We start from the raw sequence: 22,774 nt of genomic DNA on the forward strand, positions 1-22,774 counted from the left end.
GTGCCAAGAAGCTGAGGCCAAAAGCAGAGCAGCTCATTGTGAGTGCACTGGCTTCCAAGGCCTCTTTGCAGGTCACTAAACTGGAACTCCGAATACATTCTCCCACTGAAACAATGTGGCAAATGGGCCTTCTTTCCCAGGCCTTCCTACCCAGCCTCATAAGTAGTTTGAAAAGAAAATGAACATCAATTAGATACTTTAAAACAAACAGAAAGGTGCTTAGCAAAAGATCTGATACATAAAGCTGTATTCCCAGCCAATGCTCACATTTTTCTCCCCATAGTCCTGTGTAAGTTTGAAAAACTTACTGCTCCCTAAAAGTCTCCCAAGACAGCAGGATTAAATTAAGCTGCATTCCCACAGCTATAAACCACCCTACCCCATCTGAAATATTTTAGTATTGACATTACATTATGAAATAAGCATTTGTATTTATTATTTTTAAGACTTTGGGAGCTGGGACTGAAACATTTCCTTATCATAATGTGAGGACGTAGGTTTAACCCTCAGAAACATGCTTAAAGAAAAAGGAGTTCTGATTAGGGCTTGGTATGGTGGAGATGTCCTGCAGACCCCTGAAATGCCGGTTAGGCCCCGGTCTGCATATGCACACACATGCACCTACTCCTAGAGAGCACCGGTCTAAACATGGAGAATGTGAGCAGACACACTGTAGGGAAAACTAACTGCCTGGAATGACAAGTGACAACCAGAATATATAAAGACCTTTAACTGAAGGATTGAATGAGAATAGGGAGATGACCAGGTGAAGAGGGCAAGAGAGGCTCAGACAGAAAGGACAGACGTGGAGAACAAGAGAATAGCCAAGTCTTTGAAGAACTGAGTCAGGTGTACAGCTATCAATCAAAGCCTGAAGCAAGCAGGTGGCTGGTGTGTTCAGCATGGGGACTGGACAATGAGCACTCGAGGCTAGTGTTGTCCCCTGAAGAAGCCAAAACTCTAATAATCTAGTCACCTGAACCAGTAGAGTTTGTAAGGTAGAAGCAGGTTACCAGGTCTGTGAACTTCAAGCCGTACAGGCTCCATCATCCTCCCTCCCACATCCCCTGGAGAGCAAATCCCAGTGAGGATAAAAAGAGCTTTGCCGCCTGATTCCAGTGGTTCCTTCTTCATGGGCTGCATCCCATCACATGCCCCCAGCAACCCTCACTGAAGAGAAGTCAAGTATTGGCAGCAAGAGGACGGAGGTACCCTAGGATGGACGCAAAGAACAGAAGTAGAACTCTAAACCCAACTGCCTGCTGAGCCTAGACAACTGAGTAAGGCCCTCTCTCAATCGAAAACTAAGAAAAATCCTGGGGATGCAGTTTAGCGTTAGAGCATGTGCCTAATATTTATCAGGCCCTCTGGGTCTAGTCACAAGTACAACCAATCAATAAAATGAACCACCCAGTTAAAGCACAGAAGTGCAGATCATTCATTCACACTGAGAGCTTGCTTGGAGGTACAAGGAGTGTGTGTAAGCTATTCATATACCCTTGCAAAGACTGGCTCTCCTCTGTTAGGGAAGATTTCTCTTTTTATCAACTACACACAGCTTTAGAAGATACAGTTGAAGCAGTGAGGGAGGAAGAGACACCAACTGAGCCATCTAGGGGTGACAGACGTCAGAGCCCAATCACCCTCACAGAGAAACACATTGAGATTTTAGTGGAATGATGTCTAAGCAACAAATCAAAACAAACAGACAAACAAAAATCTGGCCTCTCTTCTAGCCAGAAGTCACAGTCACATGTCCTCAGGGAAGTTGCTCCAGCTGCTTACCATTTGATCTCCTCAGGGCCCAACCTATGTGCAGCCGCCCACTGATGGGGCAGTTCTCATCCTGCTCCTGCCTAATGTCCATATGCACATAATCCTAAAGCAAGAGAAAAAAATCCAGACAATGTACAAGCATCTACAGACAGTATGAGCATCTTGCTCATATTCTAAGCTGTGTATCACCTAAACCTTTGCAATGACTACCTTTTTGCTAGTGAGATCAGAATTTGAATCTGTAGTCATTTTTTCCTTCTATGTCTTCTCTCTAGCTAGACTCTGACTCAAAGACAGGGTATTTCCTAGAATGACTCAACAAAACATGGTATATATATGTGTGTGTGTGTGTGTGTGTGTGTGTGTGTGTGTGTGTAGTATGTATTTAACTAAAGATTCTAAGCAGGACTGGGGGTCTAACTTTGTGGTTGAGCAGTTGCCTGGCAAATCCATGGCCCTGGATTAGATCCTCAGTAACAGCCTGGTCCCTTAGGTTCTCAGCCTTCCTAACACTGCTACCTTTTAATACAATTTTTCATGTTATCCCTAACCATAAAATTACGTTTGTTGCTACCTCATAATTGTAATTTTGCTACTATTATGAATCATACTATAAATATTTTGCATTTTCCAGTGGTCTTAGGTGACCCTTGTAAAAGAGGCCATGAGCTACAGGATGGGAACTGCTGCCTAGTTAAAGAGAGTATATGTCACTCACAATCAAATTCAGATCTGCCTTAACCTTAGGCTAAGTTGTAAAGGCTATCTTGTGACTGTCCTGTGAATTTGTTCCCATGTCACTGCTTCAGAGTTTAGGTTTATACACTATTATATTCTTCTATCTTAAGAGAATCTCAGTATGAGTTCATTGGCTGGTCCCATTTTCTACTGTTTATACAAGATTGATTTTTTTCATATTTTTAATAGATTCATACTGACTTTAACATGCAATTGGTTGAGTGTTCCTAATCCAAAATTCTAAAACCTAAAATGCCTCAAATCTAAACCACAATGCAAGAAAAACATTCACACCTGACGTCATCTGATAGACTGTAGTCAAGACTACACACTAGGTAACATGTACTAAGTTACCTTCAGGATCCAGGAAGAAGGCGAACACAAAACATAAACTCCTTCCTCACTCAGATGTGGATCATCATACCAAGATTCACTGTGCACATACACCCTACTAGTCCAAATCCAAACTAGTCCACAATGAGTCAGATCCCTGGTCTCAGAACTCTGGACGAGGGATACACAGCCCACACAACAATGAGGAATGTTTACAGAAATGATGTTCCAGTGACCCCCATCATATGAAGGACTAGGCAGAAATTAGCCCCATTTCCCATCCTCAAAGAGATTTCAGAGCCTCTTTTCCCACGTGGCCACTGCTCTCCAATTCTAAAGGCTCCTCCAATACACTAAGCAAGGCTTTGGAAAGGATCCTGACATGGCTTGTAAGTATGGCTTTTACATCAAGATAGTGGGGTGGCAGAAATCACAGCCTGATTACCCTCAGATCTAAACACACAATCAAAACGAAAGACCTGGCTTCTCATCTGGTCACAGCCACATCTTCAGGGAAGTCATTCCAGCTGTCTACCACTCGGTCTCCTAATGACCTGCCTTCCGTCTGGCCCTGTTATCAACAACTATGATGATTTAAGTAATATTTTTTCAAAACTATTATGTAAACAACTTTCTATAACTTAAATGGGAAGTTTCCTCACATGGTCCTTCTAAAATGTTATCAAATATTATTAGAACCACAAAGCAAGTGAGCTGACAAATATGTAATATTCTTTATAGACGGTTTAGAATAAACCTTCACAGTAAACACGGATTCTTGAGAAGCCCTGACCTTTTTGTTGGTGATTGGAATAGACAGGAAATAGTTGGGCTGATAATCTTTTTTGGCCCTTTTCCTCTTCTTCACATGATTCTTGTCGCCTCTATTTTCTTTGCTTCTCTTTGAGGTTCCTTGAGATACATCAGGGACTAGAGGAGAACAGAGCAGAGTAGAGAGTGTTTCTCGCACATTTAAACAATAACCCAGCTTAAAATGGAAGAAGACTACTTCACTCATGATAATATCTTCAAGATCCATTCATTTGCCTAATAATTTCATAAATTCATTATTTTTAATAGCTGAGTATTACTCCATTGTATAAATGTACCACATTTTCTGTATCCATTCCTCTGTTGACGGACATCTGGGTTCTTTCCAGGATAAGTGGATATTAGCCCAGAAGCTCAGAGTACCCAAGATACAATCCACAAACCACATGAAACTCAAGAAGAAGGAAGACCAAAGTATGGATATTTCGATCCTTCTTAGAAGGGAGAACAAAATACCCATGGAAGGAGTTAGACAAAGTGTGGAGCAGAGACTGAAGGAATGACCATCCAGAGACTGCTTCACCTGGGAATCCATCCCATATACAGTCCCCAAATCCAGACACTATTGTGGATGCCAACAAGTGCTGGCTGACAGGAGCCTGATATAGCTGTCTCTTGAGAGGCTCTGACAGTACCCAACTAATACAGATGTAGAAGCTCACAGCCATCCATTGGACTGAGTACAGGGTCCCCAATGAAGGAGCTAGAGAAAGGACCCAAGGAGCTGAAGGGTTTGCAGCCCCTTTGGACGAACAACAATATGAACTAACTAGTACCCTCAGAGCTCCCAGGGACTAAACCACCAACCAAAGAGTACACATGGTGGAACTAATGGTTCCAGCTGCATATGTAGCAGAGGATGGCCTAGTCGGTCATCAATAGGAGGAGAGGCCCCTGGTCCTGTGAAGGTTCTATGCCCCAGTATAGGGGAATGCCAGGGCCAGGAAGTAGCAAAGGGTGGGTTGGTAAGCAGGGAGAGGGGTGGAGGGAATGGGGGGGGGGGTTTCAGAGGGGAAATGAGGAAAGGGGAGAACATCTGAAATGTAAATAAAGAAAATATCTAATAAAAAAGGAAGAAGGCTGCAATATCTGTAATAAACAACAATACTATATAACTGTCATTTTCAAATATAAAGCAAGAGTTGGCATGCACTTCCATAACAAACGTAATCATTAACAGTTTAGGCTTCACAGACCACAGGCTTCATGTTTCAGCTACCCAACTCTGACAAAATAATGAAAGGATACAGCTGTGTCCCAATAAAACTTTATTTAAAAAGCTGGTTAGACAGACTTGTGCCTTAAGGCACCACAAGAAGCATTCCCTGCCACATGCCAAAGGGTTTTGTTCTTGTTTGTTTTCCCATTGTTTTTGTTTCGTTTTGTTTTGAGAAAGGGTCATGCTATATAAACCAATCCCCCTTTCTTAGCCCCTCAAACTCAGGATTCGGTATTAGCCACTACATCTGAAATCATAATCTTTCTAGCACTAGGGAAGTGGATTGTTGGTTGGCTTATTTGTCTTTATTTATTTCATCCGTTCCTTAGGACCTAACTTCCTTCTTGTAACCCCATTTCCTCCTAGCACAATGTCCCACCACCCACAGCAACACTGGTGACCTAATACATGGGCCACTGTGGACATTCATGATCTAAACTCTCGCAGGGGGAATCATGTCAGACAGGCTGTCAGGTCAATTTATAATCTTTGCATTGGCTAAAGGTGAGATCATTTGAATATCAAATTGAATAACAAATTTAGTAGTGTAAATTATATCAAATAATCAATCAGTTCATAATGTTTCTAAAAAGAAAAACTAAAACGACAACTCAGTTATCTCTGGAAATGTCAGAGAATTATTCTAAAAAGTAGTCTCTCGAATGCACACGGGACAGCTTTACAACCCTGTAGTGTGTTTGCCATTTTGTCCCTTCACTCCAGTGTCCTGTTGACATGGGCAACCCTTGACACTGAGCCAATGTCAGTCACGTTGTCTCCTGTTTGCAGAGAGTCTTCCTGTGTTTACCACAGTTATCTGTAGAACCAGAACAGAGTATCTCTCTGCTGTCTCACCCTGAGCTTCATTTTCCTTCCAGCTCTGGGATCACACCTGTGTCCAGAAACACAATTTGCTGATATTTCTTTTACTTGCTTACACATGAAAAAAATAAAAACCATAGATTTATGTAATAATCTAGCTTCTGGATAAAAATATTAAAGGTTGGTGATGTGAGGTCACAGAATGCAGAAATCTTTGGCCATGTGCCCTGGATCAGTCACCAGATTACTTATAGTAATTTTACTAGTTAGCAAAAGCTCATCCGTGGAAGTTCAGCTTGTGAACCCATAACCCTAATTTATTATCCTTGTTAATGTCGTCATGAGTGCAGCAGCCATTTCCTATGCACTAATAAACTCCATGTCACTGGCAAAGGCTGTGTCGTCATGAGTGCAGCAGCCATTTCCTATGCACTAATAAACTCCATGTCACTGGCAAAGGCTGCTACTCTCTCTACTGCAAGTGTTTGTTTTTGTTTTTTTAACAAAAGTGCCACAAGTCATCTTAAGTAAATCATCTAATTTTTTCTCAATTCTATTTATTCCTCCAAAACTACAAAGGAGTGAGTTAGAAGAGAGATTAAGTCTCCGAACTGTTACTGTGGTTGGTTTTCACACGTACTCTTAATTAAAATGCTGAGAATAAATTAGTTTGTTTTGGTATTTCCTTTCTCGTTATTTAAGCAGATAAAACAAAATCTTTCAAGTAAGCTGGGAGTGGCTATGTACACCTGTAATTCCAGCACTTGGGAAGGCTGAGTCAGCCTGAGTTCAAGGCCAACCTGGGCTAAACATGGAGTACCTCTCTTTAAAAAGTAAACACATTTAAAATATTAAAATATCACCTAGTGACAAAACAGCCCTCTTAATTTGCAACATTCCCTGTGATGTACACAACACAAACAAAGAATAGCCTAATAAAGCAATTCTCAGAACCTCTCCATGCATTTCTGTATGTGGTATTCACCTTTCTAACTAACTATATAAAAGACACTGAATATAATGAATCTCCTTTTAATTGACAAAGAATAATCACTGACATCTGAATACACTAAAATACAATCTTTTCTGTACAAAAATTTTAGATGAATGTTATTTTAAAACATGTATAAATATAACTTAACTAGTTAATAGGTAACTATTAACTATAATATAATATTAATAGTAAGCGATAACTTCTTCTATTTCAAAAATCTCTTAATAATTATATTAGAACTCAGTGTGAAGAAGCCCAGCATGGTGGTGCAAGATGAAATGTTGCCAATGCTTAGGGGGGCAAGAGGAGAAGTTTAAAGCCAGCCCTAGCTGCATAATAATTACAAGACCACTCTGAGCCCCATGAGGCCTTGTCTCAAAACACATAGCCATATAAACAAAACAAATTTTGAGGATATAAACTAAGAATTAGTAATTCTATGTAAGTGAGTCTCACATTTAGGAAAGTCATATAACTAAAAACCAACTCTCAAATGTTTTCTTTATTTTGATTTAAGTGTAGTTTGAGGGCTATCAAGATGGCTCAAGAGGTAAGGATGCTTGCCACCAAGACTCATGATGTGAGTTCAATTCCCAGGACCTAAATAGTGGAGAGAAAGAACAGATTCCCTCAAGTTTTCCTCTGACCTCCATACGTGTGTTCTGGCATGCACACACACATACATATAACTATCTATTTACATACATGCTTACATATATATACATTCACACAAATAAATAAATGTAATTTTTAGAATGTTGCTTGGTTGTTAAGAATTGACAATCTCACATAACAACAGTCAGCAAAACTAAAGCTCTCCCCATCTTCTGTGGGAAGCAGACTAGGCTAGCCCCATCAGCAAAATGACTCTCCCATGCTAACACCTACTCCATTGTCGGAGGCAAACAACAAAACCACTTTCTGGAGACTTCCTGGATTTCAAACCAACCTAGCCACAGTACACTTCTCTCGTAGAGAGAAGAAACACACCCGAGTCCTAGTATGTCCTCTCTCAAGTTACGCTTGTTTGCTGGAACATGCTTAACCAACAGACAACACTATGATCTGGGCTGCTCTATCTTTTCACCGTGTACCATGTTTTCTTTCATATATACATTTATGGTTTATTTATCTATCTCTGTATTCTGACAAATGACCCTAAATGTATGTAATATTCTTGTATTTGATTATGATATTTGAGAACACCCCCAAAACACAAAACCCCATTTCAGCCAGGCAGACCCAATGAAGACGGCTCTGTACAAGGAGAGAGTCTGTGGCTGTCTTTGGCTACTTTGTGGGTCCTTCTTCCTTTTCCCTTTCTCCACTTCTTTTCTTTTAACCCTTCAAGCCTCTAACACGACATAGGAGAGAACACAGAATGGGGGAAGAGGGTAACATCAGCACTGAGTTCTTGGGGACAAGTTTAATGTTTGCTGTCAGGATATCTAATTTCTTCTTGTTTCTTCTTTACATGCAACTACTTAACACTTGGCCAACAATAACCAATAGCAATCATCCAACAACCACAATAATCCCACCCGTTGGGGGCCCTAACATTTATATACCCTCGGAAAAGTCCCCAGAATCCCAAATATCACATAATTGCACAAACTATCTGCCACTGGCCAAATCATGCCCTTGCTAGAGCATGAAGCAAATCTTAGTCAGCTGCTGTGGACAATCTGAAGCAGCCCCACAGCCCATACCTGGGATTAAAATGAAAACATATTCTTACAACATTTCTGTGTTTTTAAACAAACCAAAATGCCAATATTGTCACTAGAAGAGACATCATCTAAGAAGTCAGGGAGTGTTTTCTCTGGCAAGGGGACATTTTAACGATGTCCTCCTGAAACAGTTTGTTACAGTGTCTATGAGAGACTGCCTCAAAAACACAAGGCAGAAAGGGATTAAAGGAGACACTCAATACCATTGTCCAGCACATGTGTACCAGCACATACAACTGTACACACGCACTCACACACACACAAAGAAAGGTTTTATAAAACAGCAACTATATATAGCTATATTTTAACCCTTTTCTTATACACATCTCCTCTTTTGATCTGTACAATATCATAATGAGGTAAGCAAGAAGGAACTAAAGAGGTGGGGTTGGGGCGATGGACATCCTGCCTGCATAAAGGGCCTCCCTTCCTGAGGCCCATCCTGAGCAGAAGCAGACATCCTTTTCAACGCATGAAGAGAACAGAGATCCCAAACGCACCCCAGTCCTTCTCCCTGGTACACAGAGGTCATGGACCTCCTCAATCAACAGTCAGACTACAGATGCTACAGAACACTCTTTGCTCTCTGGGAACCCAGAAGTAGCGCATTACTCACACCTACAGTAAGTTGTTCAGATATACTAAATATGAGTAAGACATGGACAGTGCTGACGGCGAGACAGTGGACGGGTTTCATCTCCTGCTCCTGAATAACAGAAATCTGTCACCTTGGAAGAGGAGAGAGTCCCTGTCATCATGGATAGTTCTGTTTTCACAATGACATGAATTCCTAGTTTAGCATGTCAATCAAGTATTGGTTTCACAAAGTTTGTAGACAAAGCTCTAAGGCACTGAGTTGATAATGCTTCTCTGGTTCACTAAGGAAGAGACAGACCTGATCAATGCATCACCAAGTGCCTACATACACCCAAACGCCACCAACCATTTATTACATGAAGTAGGTTGTTGTTAACCATGGAACGATCTGCCAGATCTGTGACTTTCAGAAGCAACCACAGAATAATCTGCTCCAAAATTTTGTGAGCTGTGCCTTAATATTATCTGTGGCAGTTGGGACAACAAAGGACCAGATAGCTGTGAGCACTTAAGAGCATGATGCGTATGTGAAATGAATTAACTTAGAGAGGGAACATATAGCTAAATGTAGTGCCCGCTGCTTCTGAACATTTGTGCTTGATTACAAAACTTACTTCCACTGTCATCTTGAATATCTTCAGCAGCAAATGGCATGTCTGCCAGAGAACCTCCAGGGCTGGCTTCCAGTTCCCCTGCCTCTTCCTTTTCTCTTGATATATGTCCACACTTATTGGAATCTAGTTCTCCTGTAACCGACCAGAAACATAAACAAGTATTATTGAGTTGTTATTTGTTAAATTCCAATGTGAAAACCAAACAACCCAGCTAAGTGACCTCAATACCTAGGAATCTCCATAAAGAGAGGTCCTTACTTGCTCCTTTAATGGAGTCTTGGGTGTGTCTTTGTTTTGATGTGGCTTGGTTTTGTTGTTGATGATGTTCTTTGGTTGGTTAGGTGGTTGGTTGGTCTTGGTTTTTTTGTTTTTTTTAAGACAGGTTTTCTCTGTGTAATAGTCCTGTCTATCACGGACACTCTTTGTAGCCCAGGCTGGCCTTGACCCCGTAGAGCCCCACTTCCTCTGCCTCCTGAGTGCTGGGGGACATGGGTTATCATGCCTGGCTTTGTGTTTCTTTGAGTGTTTGTTTTATTTTTGGATAGTCTTGTTTTTAAAGGTGCATTTTCTATATTAAACAGTAAGCTTTAATCCTTTTCCTGATTATGTTCAACTCAGACATAGATGACAAATCCGTCATCTTCCATCTTTCATTGGTCAATTTTCTTAATCCTAAAAGCCGTTATTTTTTCACCTATTGACAACAAACTAACAAAGACTGTTTGTTGACTTGTTTATTGTGTCTTCCCATGTCTATTTTCAGTGATATTAGCTAAATGGAGCATTTTTATATGTTTTGTCTAATTTTGTTCTGTTAGGATATATTAGCTATATATATCCTAACAGGTTTCATTGTAATATTTTCATATGTAAACATAGTGTATTTTGATCACAGTCACACACACACACACACACACACACACACACACACATGTGAGTGTACACACCCTGATATGCACACACACACAGACATGCACATGTGCACATACACACTCACACTAGCATGCACACACTTGCACACATACGTATTTCACCTCTCATTGCTTTTTCCTCCCATGCTGTGCTTCTAATTTGCATGAGCTCTTGCCTTCTTTTTCTCCATAAACTCTTCCACTCCATCATTACACTTAACGCTGGAAATCTAGTTAAAAATACTTGACTCTCGGGACCAGAAAGATGGCTTCCTGGAGAAAGGCTTTTGCCATGAAAGTCTGACAAACTCAGCTGGGCCCACCAGAACCATCCACAAGTGGAGAGAACCAATTCTAATTGTTCTGTGACCTCTATACACAGATCATGCATATGCACTTTCCAACATACACACTAAGAATTTAAATATATAGCTCTAATATGTGTTTTTTTAAATTCAACAATGAGAAGTAAATTATCCTCTCTACATTTTGTAACGGCCCTCCCATGTCATGTTCTAAAAGCCACATTTCACACTTGGCCTTTGTCTTCTTATTATGGGAAGAATACCCACAATGCTAGGTGGAGGGCTAAGGAAAAGACCAGAACTGACAGCTAATTGCTAAGTGCATCTGTTAGTTGTCTCCCCAGAACCATCATTCACCATGCCTCTATTAGCAGGCATAAATGTTATTTGTAATGAACAAAATCCTGGAATACTTACATAATTCTCAGCTAGCACATTATTGAAGACTAATTCGCCCTGCAGACTATTAAAACAAATGTATCTCTGTTTGTTGTAGTCCTCCATTTTCAAATGTAATAACTGCAAAACACATTCCATTAGAATATGTAAGATAGCTGGAGAGATGACTCAGGAGTTAAAAGTACTGACTGCTCTTCCATAGAACCTGAGTTCAGTTCCCAGCATCCACGTGGCTAGCTCGTCTGTTAACTCTAGTTCCAGAGGAGTCAACACCTGACCTCTGACCTTTGAAGGCACTGCAAACATTTGATACACAGACAAAGCCCATAGGCCAAACAAGCCATACACAGAGAATAAAAATAAATAGGGAGAAGGAGGAGAAGGGTTGTGGCCTATGAGGCTACAGAGAAGGTTCAGTGGGTAGCACCACTTGTTGCACCTTCTAGAGGCCCAGGCTCACTCCCAGGGTCAAGTCCCAGCACCCACATATAGGAATTTACCCACTCCCTGGAGATTTAACACTCTCTTCTAGACTCTTTAGGCACCCACATGATATACCATACATATGTTCACGCATGTACACATACAGACATACAGGAACATACACACATGCACACAAAATAATAAAATCTTTTTTTAGCCAGGCGGTGGTGGTACACGCCTTTAATCCCAGCACTTGGGAGGTAGAGGCAGGCAGATTTCTGAGTTTGAGGCCAGCCTGGTCTACAGAGTGAGTTCCAGGACAGCCAGGGTTTACACAGAGAAACCCTGTCTCGAAAAAAAAACAAATAATAATAATAATAATAATAATAATAATAATAATAATATGACTTACAGGGTACTGGGGAAGACACTTAGAAGTACAGTACCCCATAGGAACAAGGCCCTAGTTTTAATCCCTAGTGCCATACACACACACACACACAAACACACACACACACACACACACACACACACAAGCAAGCAAACAAACAAACAACTATGGCCTGCAAACTGGGACTGTAATCCTAGCAATAGGGAGACTGAGGCAGGATGGTCTTTCTATAGCGTGAATTCAATGCCAGCCTGGACACCACTGGTTTTAATTTTAAAAACACATCCTCTAACTCTTCTACCTTCTCCTCCTCCCTGTTTACTTCCCATGTGTAACACAAGCACTTTAGAAACACAAATGCAATTTGGACCTAGAAGTTTAAAAAGATCAATATGTGTCTTGAACCTTTATAATTCCATGTAAAGAGGAGCATCACCCACCAGCAGCTTACACTCAGAAAAGCTTTTAACAAAAGAGCAGTTGTCCACCGAGCATGGGAGCACATACATGCATCTAATACTAGCACATAGGAGAATGCTGAGTTCAAAGCCAGCCTGGCTATAGACTGAGATCTTGACTCCAAATAACAGTATCAACAATAAAGCAATTTTTAAAGTACTTATACAATTAAACATACCTATATACTACCCATAAACTTATAAGAAGATTGCATAAAATCAGAATTGGAGAAATAAATAAACCCAACTATGGCTCCCCTAACTTTTTCTCAGTCTAGCACTTAGTGATAGGAGATAGTCCCAATATGATACTATCATGTTGATACTATTTCCCAAGTCTACATGCCATGTGGAATGTAGTTCCTGATTTACAATGGCATCAGGTAAGACTTTTCAATCTCTTGGTGGTACAAAAGCTAGCTACCATTTTTACTACTATTAGAGGAGACAGGACCTGGGGTGGGGTCAGGATCTCAGAGCCAAGGAGGCAGGGCGTGGAGTCAGAACATGGGTGGGGTTCCGTGTTCAGAGTCTGTGGGCAGTGGTCTGATTCTTGTTCTCTGTTCAACTTCCCTTCCTGTCAGCTGTTCAGGAGAGCAGTGTCCCTTAGTAGAAAGTATATTCAAATTTTGAGTGTTGCTTTCTTCCCAGGCCAGTGAAATGATGCTCCTTCTTGTGATGCTGGGGTGGGGCAGAGGAGGAGCAGCAGTAAGCCCCAGCTTCCATAACAGCCCCAAGATCTTGAGATGAAAGAAACAAAACTCTAGCTGGACAGTGGTGGCGCACGCCTTTAGTCCCAGCACTTGGGAGGCAGAGGCAGGCAGATTTCTGAGTTCAAGGCCAGCCTGGTCTACAGAGTGAGTTCCAGGACAGCCAGGGCTATACAGAGAAACCCTGTCTTTAAAAAAAACCAAAAGAAAAAAAAAAAAGAAAGAAAGACAAAAAGAAGCAAAAGTCTAGAGTGGACTGCTGCTAAGCCATGATGTTCAGCAGGCTTGCTGTATTTTAAGGCCTATTTTCTCCTTATGGGATTTGCCACTTATAAGGAATATATGAAATAGAGGAAACTGATTTCTGGGTTCTAATACATTCTGAAAGCAAGGAGAATCACTAAGTAGCATGGTGAATTAAGTCATTCTTTAAGTCCTTGATGCACTTTAACTTTTAGTATATCATGAGATCACTTAGCATCACTACTAAGCAAGCAGAGTCTGCTAAGTGAGTCAATGAAGCCAAGAAGAACCTTAAATTAGCAGTGATGATCCCAGGCACTGCACCAAACCTGTCCAGGGATGGACCTCACTCCCCAGGCCAGTTAAGTCAGGTCTACATGGTGTAGACCAGGCTATCCTCCAGAATTCCTTAAACCATCATGGGTGACTCCCACGTGCAAGGGAAGCTTGAAAGTTATTGCCAGCCGTTGCAGTCCCTTAGGACAAACAACAATATGAACTAACTAGTACCCTCAGAGCTCCCAGGGACTAAACCACCAACCAAGATGGTGGGACTCATGGCTCCAGCTGCATATGTATAGCAGAGGATCGACTAGTCAGTCATCAGTGGGAGGAGAGGCCCAATGGGAGGAGAGGCCCTTAGTCCTGTGAAGATTCCAGGGCCAGGAAGTGGGAGAGGGTGGATTGGTGAGCAGGGGTCGGGGAGGAGAGAACAGGGTTTTTTTTGTTTTTTGTTTTTTGTTTTTTTCTTTTGGAGGGGAAAGCAGGAAAGGAGATATCATTTGGAATGTAAATAAAGAAAATATCTAATAAAAAAACAAAAAAAAGAGGAAGTCACTGCCAAAACTTTCAGTTTTCCTATCCCTTGAACCTACTCTAAATGACGGACTCCAATAAAAAGCAGGATCAACAGCAAAGTAAGAAGGCTGCTGAGTGTGTTAGCGATCCAGTGTCCTTCCAGGCACCTAGGCAGGGCCCACCAGGAATGCACATGTTGCAGCTGTGCCCCTGTCTATCCCCTGCATGAGATCTGAAAGTGGCCAAGTTACCTACTGCTCTAACCAGGAAGCTTGGTGAAAAGGGGAACTCTCAATGCTGTCAGTAAAAACGGTCTTCAAGCGCCCTCCCTCAACACGCCCTCCCTTGGTGCCCCATCTGGCTCCCCTTGGATAATTCCACTCTGAGCACTGAGCAAGCTCGCCTGCAGGTATCCTACCAATTTTTACCAAATGACTGGACAAAGCAAGTACATACCTGGGCATGGCTACTATCTCACTGCAGTGTGGCTATCTCAATACCCATGAAAACCAATGGTATTTAACAGCAGTCTCTGAACACAGCAGGTTGTCTCATTTTCACAGGATTCATTAAAAGGCATAAAAACGAAACCTAAGATATGAGGGTTGAGGATGTGGCTTGCCCACAGACCACTTGTCTATTGTACCCGGCCCTGGGCTGGATCCTACATACCAAAATCAAAATGAGAACCAACAATTAACAGAAAATAATTAAAGCATACTATGATTTACTCTAAAGCATTCTTTTGTGTTTGTTTATATGTTTGCTTCGTTTGTCTTGGTTTTGAGACAAGGTCTCCTACACTCCAAGCTGGCCTCAAACTCAACATGTAGCTGAGGATGGCTTTGAACTCCTCATTCTCCCACCTCCACCTTTCAGGGATCACAGAATACATAACAATGGCTACCTACTCTCTATCATTTTACATATTTAAATATTAAATTCAAATATAATCTTTTATCAAAATTGACAAAAGCCAAGAACTTAAAATACAAACTACTTTCCACTGTTAGAGAACAAAACAGAGGGAGTTTTTGTAGACAAGACTTAACTCCAAAAAGAGAATGCCACCTACAACTAAGTCTTTTTTTTTTTCTTTTGTTCTTTATGACACTGGAATTATAGCTTTAGTTTGAGGTTCGCTCATTATTGGGTTCTTCTATGGCATCTTCATACTTGTGCACCGTATCATTTGTTCATAATAGTTCACGTTGCCCATCTCCAGCTGCTTCCTGAACTTAGTCCCCTTCTCTGCCTTCCTGATACAAATCCTTCATTCCTTTCTTTATTGTCCACCACCTTTAGAATCTATCTCTTCCTCCCTTTCAAGATTCCCTTTTAAGCCGGGCGGTGGTGGCGCACGCCTTTAATCCCAGCACTTGGGAGGCAGAGGCAGGTGGATCTCCGAGTTCGAGGCCAGCCTGGTCTACAAAGTGAGTTCCAGGACAGCCAGGGCTATAGAGAGAAACCCTGTCTCAAAAAACCAAAAAAAAAAGATTCCCTTTTAAAGTTTCATGACCTACAAGCACACATATATAAATAAATGCATATGTATATATCTACATATATAATTTAATCTGGGTCCCAACATAAAAGAAAACATACATTTGTTTTTCTGAGTCTGGCTTATTTCTCTCAGGATAATCATTCTCAGTTCTATCTCTCTTCCTGCAAAGCTATGACTTCACTTTTCTTTACAACTGCGAAAATGCTATGTTATGGAATTTTGGAGACTATAAATGTATTACATTCTCTTTCTCCATTCTGGTGTGGATGGGCTTCTAGCTTAGTTATATTACTTGACTACTGTGAACTGTGTGGCAAGATGTGGATCTTGTAACGCACTGACTTAATCACCCTTTGTTGTATGTACAGCTATACAGTGTAGCCATAGTGTATAGCCATAAGGTCAGCATGTCTTCAGTCTCTCAGGAGCCTCTGTGCTGATTCTCACCATATAATTACACAAGCTCACCTTCCTGTCAACAGGATTCATCTTTCCCCACATGCTAGCTCTAGTGTTTGTTTGCTTTTGAGACATAGTCTTTCTATGTACCCCAGGCTGGCCTTGAACTAGCAATCCTCCTACCTTAGCTACCAAGGGCTGGTGTATGCATCACTGTATCTGTCTCACACATCTTGAAAGACCTGCAGATCACTCCACAGAACAATATTTCTCAAACTAAATTTCAGGAACCTTGCTCCAGGTTTGTACATGCTGGGATTTGGGCAACCTCTAAGGGATATAACTAAATACATCCATCACAACCACACTTGCTCTTACATAGTAAGGGACATTATATCCCTTAAATACATCCATCACAACCACACGTCCTCTTACATAGTAAGGGATGGTATATCCCTTAAATACATCCATCACAACCACACTTGCTCTTATATAGGGTGTTAATACTTCTCTCTGGGAAAAATTGCCTTAAAACAGTTGATCTTTTAGAGTTAAAGCAAACATTCATTGTTTTGGCTGCTGCAATGTTGCTTAAATAAACTGAGCCTGGTAGCACAGACCTGTAACCCCAGGTACTTTGGGAGCTGAAAGCAAGATAATAAAATTAAAAACTAAAATCCTATACAACTAATTTAGTGAGATTTTTGTCTCAAATTTAAAGTTAATAAGGCTTGGGATATGCTACCTCACCATGAGAGAGTTCTTGCTTGCCACATACCAGACTGAGATTCAACGTTACAAAGTAAATCAATCTATGACAAAATGTGTAAGCCAGGCATGTTAGATCATACTTGCAATCCCAGGGAGGTACAGGCAGGAAGATAAGGAGTTCAAGGCTATCCTCAGCCTGAGCCACATGGCACAAAGAATTTTAAAGTCACCCAAAATTTGATCTGTCATTAAAACAAAATCCAAATAATACAGGAGTAAATGTTACACTAATAATTATGAAGTGAAACTGGAAATTAGCATTACCAACATGACTAGCTGCCATTTTAGTGGATTCTTTATGCCAGGCACATGCACCTTGGGAAGTAACTCATTTAAGTCTTGACAACTCTGTTACAGAGAAGACTATTATTACACCAGACACTGAGTTAGGAACCTGCCCACAAGTAAAGTAGATTTGGGAGCTAACATTTGGATCGAGAGACCCTGTTACATGACCCACAATTTCCAGAATCAACTAGGCCCTGCACTCTTTACCATATACTGACAGCAGCATTGTAAACTGAGGCAGGAAGCAATGTGCCAACAGGTGAGAAGCACAGAAGATGGCCTAAATTTCTTACTAAAATCTGGGTTCCTATCACATACACTCAAACAGGCCTCCTCACAACCTTGCTTGATGCAAAGAGAAAAGGGGGAGTGATTTAAATGCCTAACAGAGAAACAATTAAACAGTGCATGCTCACTCTAGTGACTGAAAACCATGATTATGAAGAGTCTATAACAGGGGAAGGCGACTTTCTAGCAAGCAGATATGTGGTCAAGGGTATAGCTGGAAAGTAATGCTGACTTAGCATACACAAAGCCCTAGGCTTTATCCCCAGTGTTACAAAAATGAGCATAAGACATATCAAAAAGTAGCTAGAAAATTGCACGTTCCCAACATGTGCAGTTAAGAAAGGAAGAATAAAGGCTGAAGAGTTTCTGAACCCTAAATTCTTTCCAACCACTGTACTAGGTTGTTTCTAAAGTGAATATTGCTTTTGTAAGAAAAACCATGAATGTATATAAAGGATCTTCTAAACGCATTCAAGTACTCAGATCTCAGGCACACGTCAGCAGACATTATCAAAGTCAAGCAAAGAGAAAACATAAAAGACAGACTGCCCAAGTCATACAGAATAAGTTTCCTATCTGAACAACAAAACACACCACCATTAGGCAAGACTCTCTTCTGGTCCCTGAGCAGCTTAAACAGCTATAGAATCGGCCTGTCGTTCATTACAGTCTATCTACTTTGACTAGCTACGTAAAATAGTAGCAGTAGTAGTAGTAGTTGGTCTCCAGAAATGTTTGAACTCATGCCAACCAGACCACTTACTCAGCTATCTTCCCTTTCCTCCTCATGAAGAGGGAGCAATCCAAATTATTAAGGAGAAATTGACAAATCGACACTGCATGAATGGAAGGATCCAGTAAACCGGACAAGCCTTTAAGCTTTGTCACTATAGGGAAACCATACGCTAATAACATCCAAACCGCAAAGCTACACGGTGTAAATAGGTGAGGAGCGTCCTCTCCTTCCAACTATTACCCTATTACCTTCTGCCTATTACCCACACTCCTGTACCTTATAAAAACATCTCAAGCAGGGACACTCTGGGCATCTCCTCACATGATACATGTAATTGCATTCACATGGAAGTTCTACACATGTACAGTATTCTACACATGTACAGTATTCACATCATTTATATTTAAAGTATTTACATAGCATGTTGGGACCGCCTATTTAAGTATTCTTATGCTTTGTATACATGTAGGTGTTCTCGTAGAGCACCTTCTTTCCCTTACTTCCCAGTTCCTTTCCCTCCGAGTCCAACCTCTAATTCCTACCCAGGTTCAGCACATAGCGAAAGTTGGCCCAAGCTGAAGTTCATTCTGGGCGCCAGCAGATTGGCGCCCGTTTTAAAGCGTGCCTTGCCAAGCCTCGAGTAAAATCCTAAATGAGACAAGACAGTATTCAGAGGCCTTTATTTGCCATTGTAAAAATAATAAATAGATAAATAAAATGGAGAGTTTTTTTTTTCTTGATTTTGTTAACCTCCCCAACACAGTAGGAAAGGACGCGTTGCAATACTCTGGGCCACAGGTCACAAGATAGGAAGAGGTAAAAGAAACCACAACTCGTGGGGTCACACCCCTCTCCGTTCAAGGAGTGGAGTGGTGCACAGAGACCCACGGATGCAACCAAACGGCCCGGACTACCGGGCTGGACCGGGGTGCACGGGGTGGAGGGGGTGGCTCGACCGCGATGGGCGTGGGGCTGCGGGCGGCCTAGGAGGCGGAGCGGGGCGGCAGAGCACGCCCCACGGCAGAGGCCTTCCCGGGGCGCGCAGGACGGCGCGCTCTCACCCACGGCGGGGCGCTCCATGGTCGCGGCGCGGAGACGGAGGCGCGGGCCTGGGGCACGCGTGGCGGCGGCGGCCAGGCCTGCGGAGGCGCAGAGCCCCGCGAGGCGCAGCATCCCCGGCACCCGCCGCTTCGGGAGGAGCCGGAAGGGGCCGGCCCAGCGGGGCTTAGGTTCCCGGATCGGGGCGGTCCCCGGGGCCGCGCTGGGCTCCGACCTCTGGCCGCCCTCGGTAATTTCCTGCGGCGCGGCCCTTCCCGTCCCACGCTCGGAGGGGCGAGCCTGGGATCCGGAGAGCATTCCTTGGCCGGCTGTCTCCTGAGAACCCGTGTGTTTGCTTTAGCGTGGAGCTTTGGAAACACAGATCTGATTGCAAAATAAGCGGGCTGAGCAAAATGTACAATAGCGAGGCCTTGAACGTCGCTATAATGAGATGCTTTTATTTACAAGACATTACCCCCGCTCCCCCCCAACCCCCCTCCCAAAAGCAGCATTTTAAACAGCAGTTTAATAGCTGAACGTTACCCGGGTGCTGGTGGCACACACCTTTAATCCCAGCACTTGGGAGGCCGAGACAGGCAGATTTCTGAGTTCGAGGCCTGCCTGGCCTACAGGGTGAGTTCCAGGAACAGCCAGGGCTACACACACACACACACACACACACACACACACACACGCACACGCGCACACACACAAAACCCTGAGTAGAAGAAAGAAAACAAACAAACAAAAAACTCTGAAAGTTGGAATTGCTAGATGAAATCATCTACAAAATGTTTGCAGACAAGGGTCCTCAGTATCTGAGTAAAATAAGAGAAAACATTCTACTTTTTAAAAAAATAGTTTAAATGTGAATATGTCTTGTAGAAAAGAATGCTACTGTTTTTTCTAGGCTGGGGGCAAATGGTGGTATTACTGCTGGTTTTCTGGGGGGGAGTGTAATTTTAATTTAAGAAAATGTATGGTGGTGTATCATCAGTAATCAATTGAGAACACTTCACCTACTGGGAAAATATCCTAGAATGGGCATGAGAACAGAGACAGCATCCACATAGCTACAGTAGTTTTCACAACTCGTCCTGGTGGGACAGCCCTCATCACAGTGCTCCCTCCAAAGCTGTGTGTACCTGGAGTTCGAGGCCAACCTGGGGGTGCATAGCAAGTCCCAGGTCAGTATGACCTACACAGTGAGACCATCTTAAAAAGAAACAATAATTAAAAGTTGACAGGAAGACCATACACTGGAAAACCTCAAGGTGGGGGCAGGGGAGTTCCTATGACTTCTAGCTGTCTCTTCCCCACAGCTGTAGCCCTGGAAGCTGGTAGGGGAGAGAGAAGAGTTCCCTGCTTAATATTTAAGGCTCAGCCCTTTTGTGGATCTTCATGTAAGACAGTCTTTTTTAAGGAGCAGGCTATCTAATCACAGAGAAAGAACGAAAAATAAGTAAGGGAACTTGAGGCAAGAGGATCTTCAAAGGCCAGCCTATGCTAGCTGGACTGGGCACAGAATGTGCCATTTAGGCATAAGGATTACTTTGAGCTGCAGGCAGGGAAACAACTCTTCGCCCTCCCTTTTTCCGCTGGAAGTAGACTATACATTTCTTTGTAAGGATTATCCCCCTCTCCCTGTTCTAAAGGTATATATTTATGTGACTGGAGCGTAGGAACAGCACATTGAAACAGCAAGGCTGACAGCCAGTTTGCAAAGAGTAGAGCACCACCCCCACTCCCCCTCCTCCGGCTTCCCGTAACAAACTAACACCACAAACCTGGGAGAAGTGGGTTCTGCACCTCGTGTGTGGTCTGATGCGTGGGGGTGGGGGTGTCTTTCTTCAGCTCAAGAGCCCACTCCTGTATTTCCCTCCTTTAAAAAAAAAAACAAAACAACAACAACAAAAAAAAAAAAAAAAAAACCGAAGCACTGTTTTTCTATTTCTAACCACATATCCGTGGTGTAATCCTTAGCCTTGGGACATAGCTTCAGTGGAGGAACCAGAACACCAACCTTTCACCCACAATCTACCCTGCCTGAAAAATGTGCTGGGCAAAGAAGGCAAAGAACTTGTGAGAGTAGCCAACCAGTGACTGGTCTAGTCTGAGATTCATGCCACAAAAGGAAGCCCATGCCTGATACTGTCAGTATGACCAGGAACCAGAGGCTGGACAGCCCAGAGAATGACAATAGGGAAAAGAAAGTCAAGAATGTCTCCTAATGACATTCACTGTGCCCATAGAGCATTGCCGAGCCCAATCGCCATCAGAGAGACTTCCTTCAGCCACTGATGGAAGCAGGTGCAGAGAACCGCAGCCGAACATGAGCTCAAAGAACCCCACTTGGAGTTCTCCTTCCAGTCTCTCCCCCTAAGAGCTCGGGGAGCCCTGAGGAAAAGGGGAAGAAAGAATTGGAGGATTCTGCCAGAAAGGTGGAGAACACCAGGAGAACATGGCCCATAAAATCAACTAAGGCGTTCATAGAGGCTCACAGACCCTACATGGGTCTGGGCTAGGTCCTCTACATACATGCTGTGGTTGTTTAGCTGTCGTGAAACTAACTGTCCCGAACTGAGGACAGAGGCGAGAAGGAAACCTGGGACTCGGAGGTTAGGTTATAACAGCTTACTTATTCATAAGTAGCAATAAACAAGTAAATAACAAAATGGGATCGTACTCGTACACACACACACACACACACACACACACACACACACACGCGCGCGCGCGCGTGCGCTTCACTAACCTCCTGTCTGGCCTGGCTTGATGGCAGATCATCAGGTAAGGTTGTCGATGTCCCCTTCTGCTTTTGGGGTCCTGCTGGAGCTAGGTCTCGTCAGCTGCGGGTGTCCAGGTCTGTGGACTCGTCTCTCAGAGTGATGGCATCTCTGTAGGACTCAGGGAGTGAGAGTCGCTGTGCCAGACCAGGGTTTTTAAACTATTTTTAGTCAATCATAATTAAGGCGTTCACACTTTACTTCACTGGGCTTCAACTTTATCTTATACACACACACACACACACACACACACACACACACACACGGCTTGGTTTCCATGATTACACTATCATACTCAACGCCCACTCTAGGCTTGGTTTACATGGTATCATTTCTTTGTCTTTTTCGTTATATTAGCTTGGCATGTTGGTGGGATTCCTCTCCCTGGAAGCAGAGGTTATCTTCGATTCTAGCCACCCATTTCCTCCTACTGAGTTGCCTTGCCTCTTATCTTCGATTCTAGCCACCCATTTCCTCCTACTGAGTTGCCTTGCCCATCCCTGTTACTTGCTATGCTGTGTTGGGTGATATCCCTGGGAGGCCTGCTCTTTTCTGAAGGAAAACCAGGGAGGAATGAATGTGGGGGAGAGGGGAGATGGGGAAGAACTGGAAGGGTGAAGGGAGGGGAAACTGTGGTCTGGACAGTGGGGAGGGGAGAAGGGGGAGGAG

The 22,774-nt window shown here is 42.8% G+C and overlaps 1 protein-coding gene across 7 annotated transcripts in view; it reads right to left on the reverse strand.

Moving 5' to 3' along the window:
- Positions 1-22,326, reverse strand: part of Akap7 (A-kinase anchoring protein 7) — a 140,984-nt gene extending 118,658 nt beyond the window's left edge. For 2 of the 7 annotated variants that reach the window (XM_031380614.1, XM_031380615.1), the window contains exons 1-3: positions 19,343-19,485; positions 9,655-9,786; positions 3,641-3,777 (exon numbers count right to left, since the gene is read on the reverse strand). In XM_031380614.1, the coding sequence (XP_031236474.1) occupies positions 3,641-3,777; positions 9,655-9,786; positions 19,343-19,454 (381 nt within the window). In that variant the 5' untranslated portion in view covers positions 19,455-19,485. Of the gene's footprint in view, positions 1-3,640; positions 3,778-9,654; positions 9,787-9,912; positions 9,932-12,995; positions 13,355-19,342; positions 19,486-21,106; positions 21,202-22,074 lie in introns of those variants that run through there. The other 5 variants (XM_031380612.1, XM_031380613.1, XM_031380616.1 and 2 more) reach the window with 5 other exon arrangements.
- Between the last annotated feature and the right edge of the window lie 448 nt (positions 22,327-22,774).

The sequence above is a fragment of the Mastomys coucha genome, unplaced genomic scaffold, assembly GCF_008632895.1.
Source record: "Mastomys coucha isolate ucsf_1 unplaced genomic scaffold, UCSF_Mcou_1 pScaffold2, whole genome shotgun sequence".
Lineage (NCBI taxonomy): Eukaryota > Metazoa > Chordata > Mammalia > Rodentia > Muridae > Mastomys > Mastomys coucha.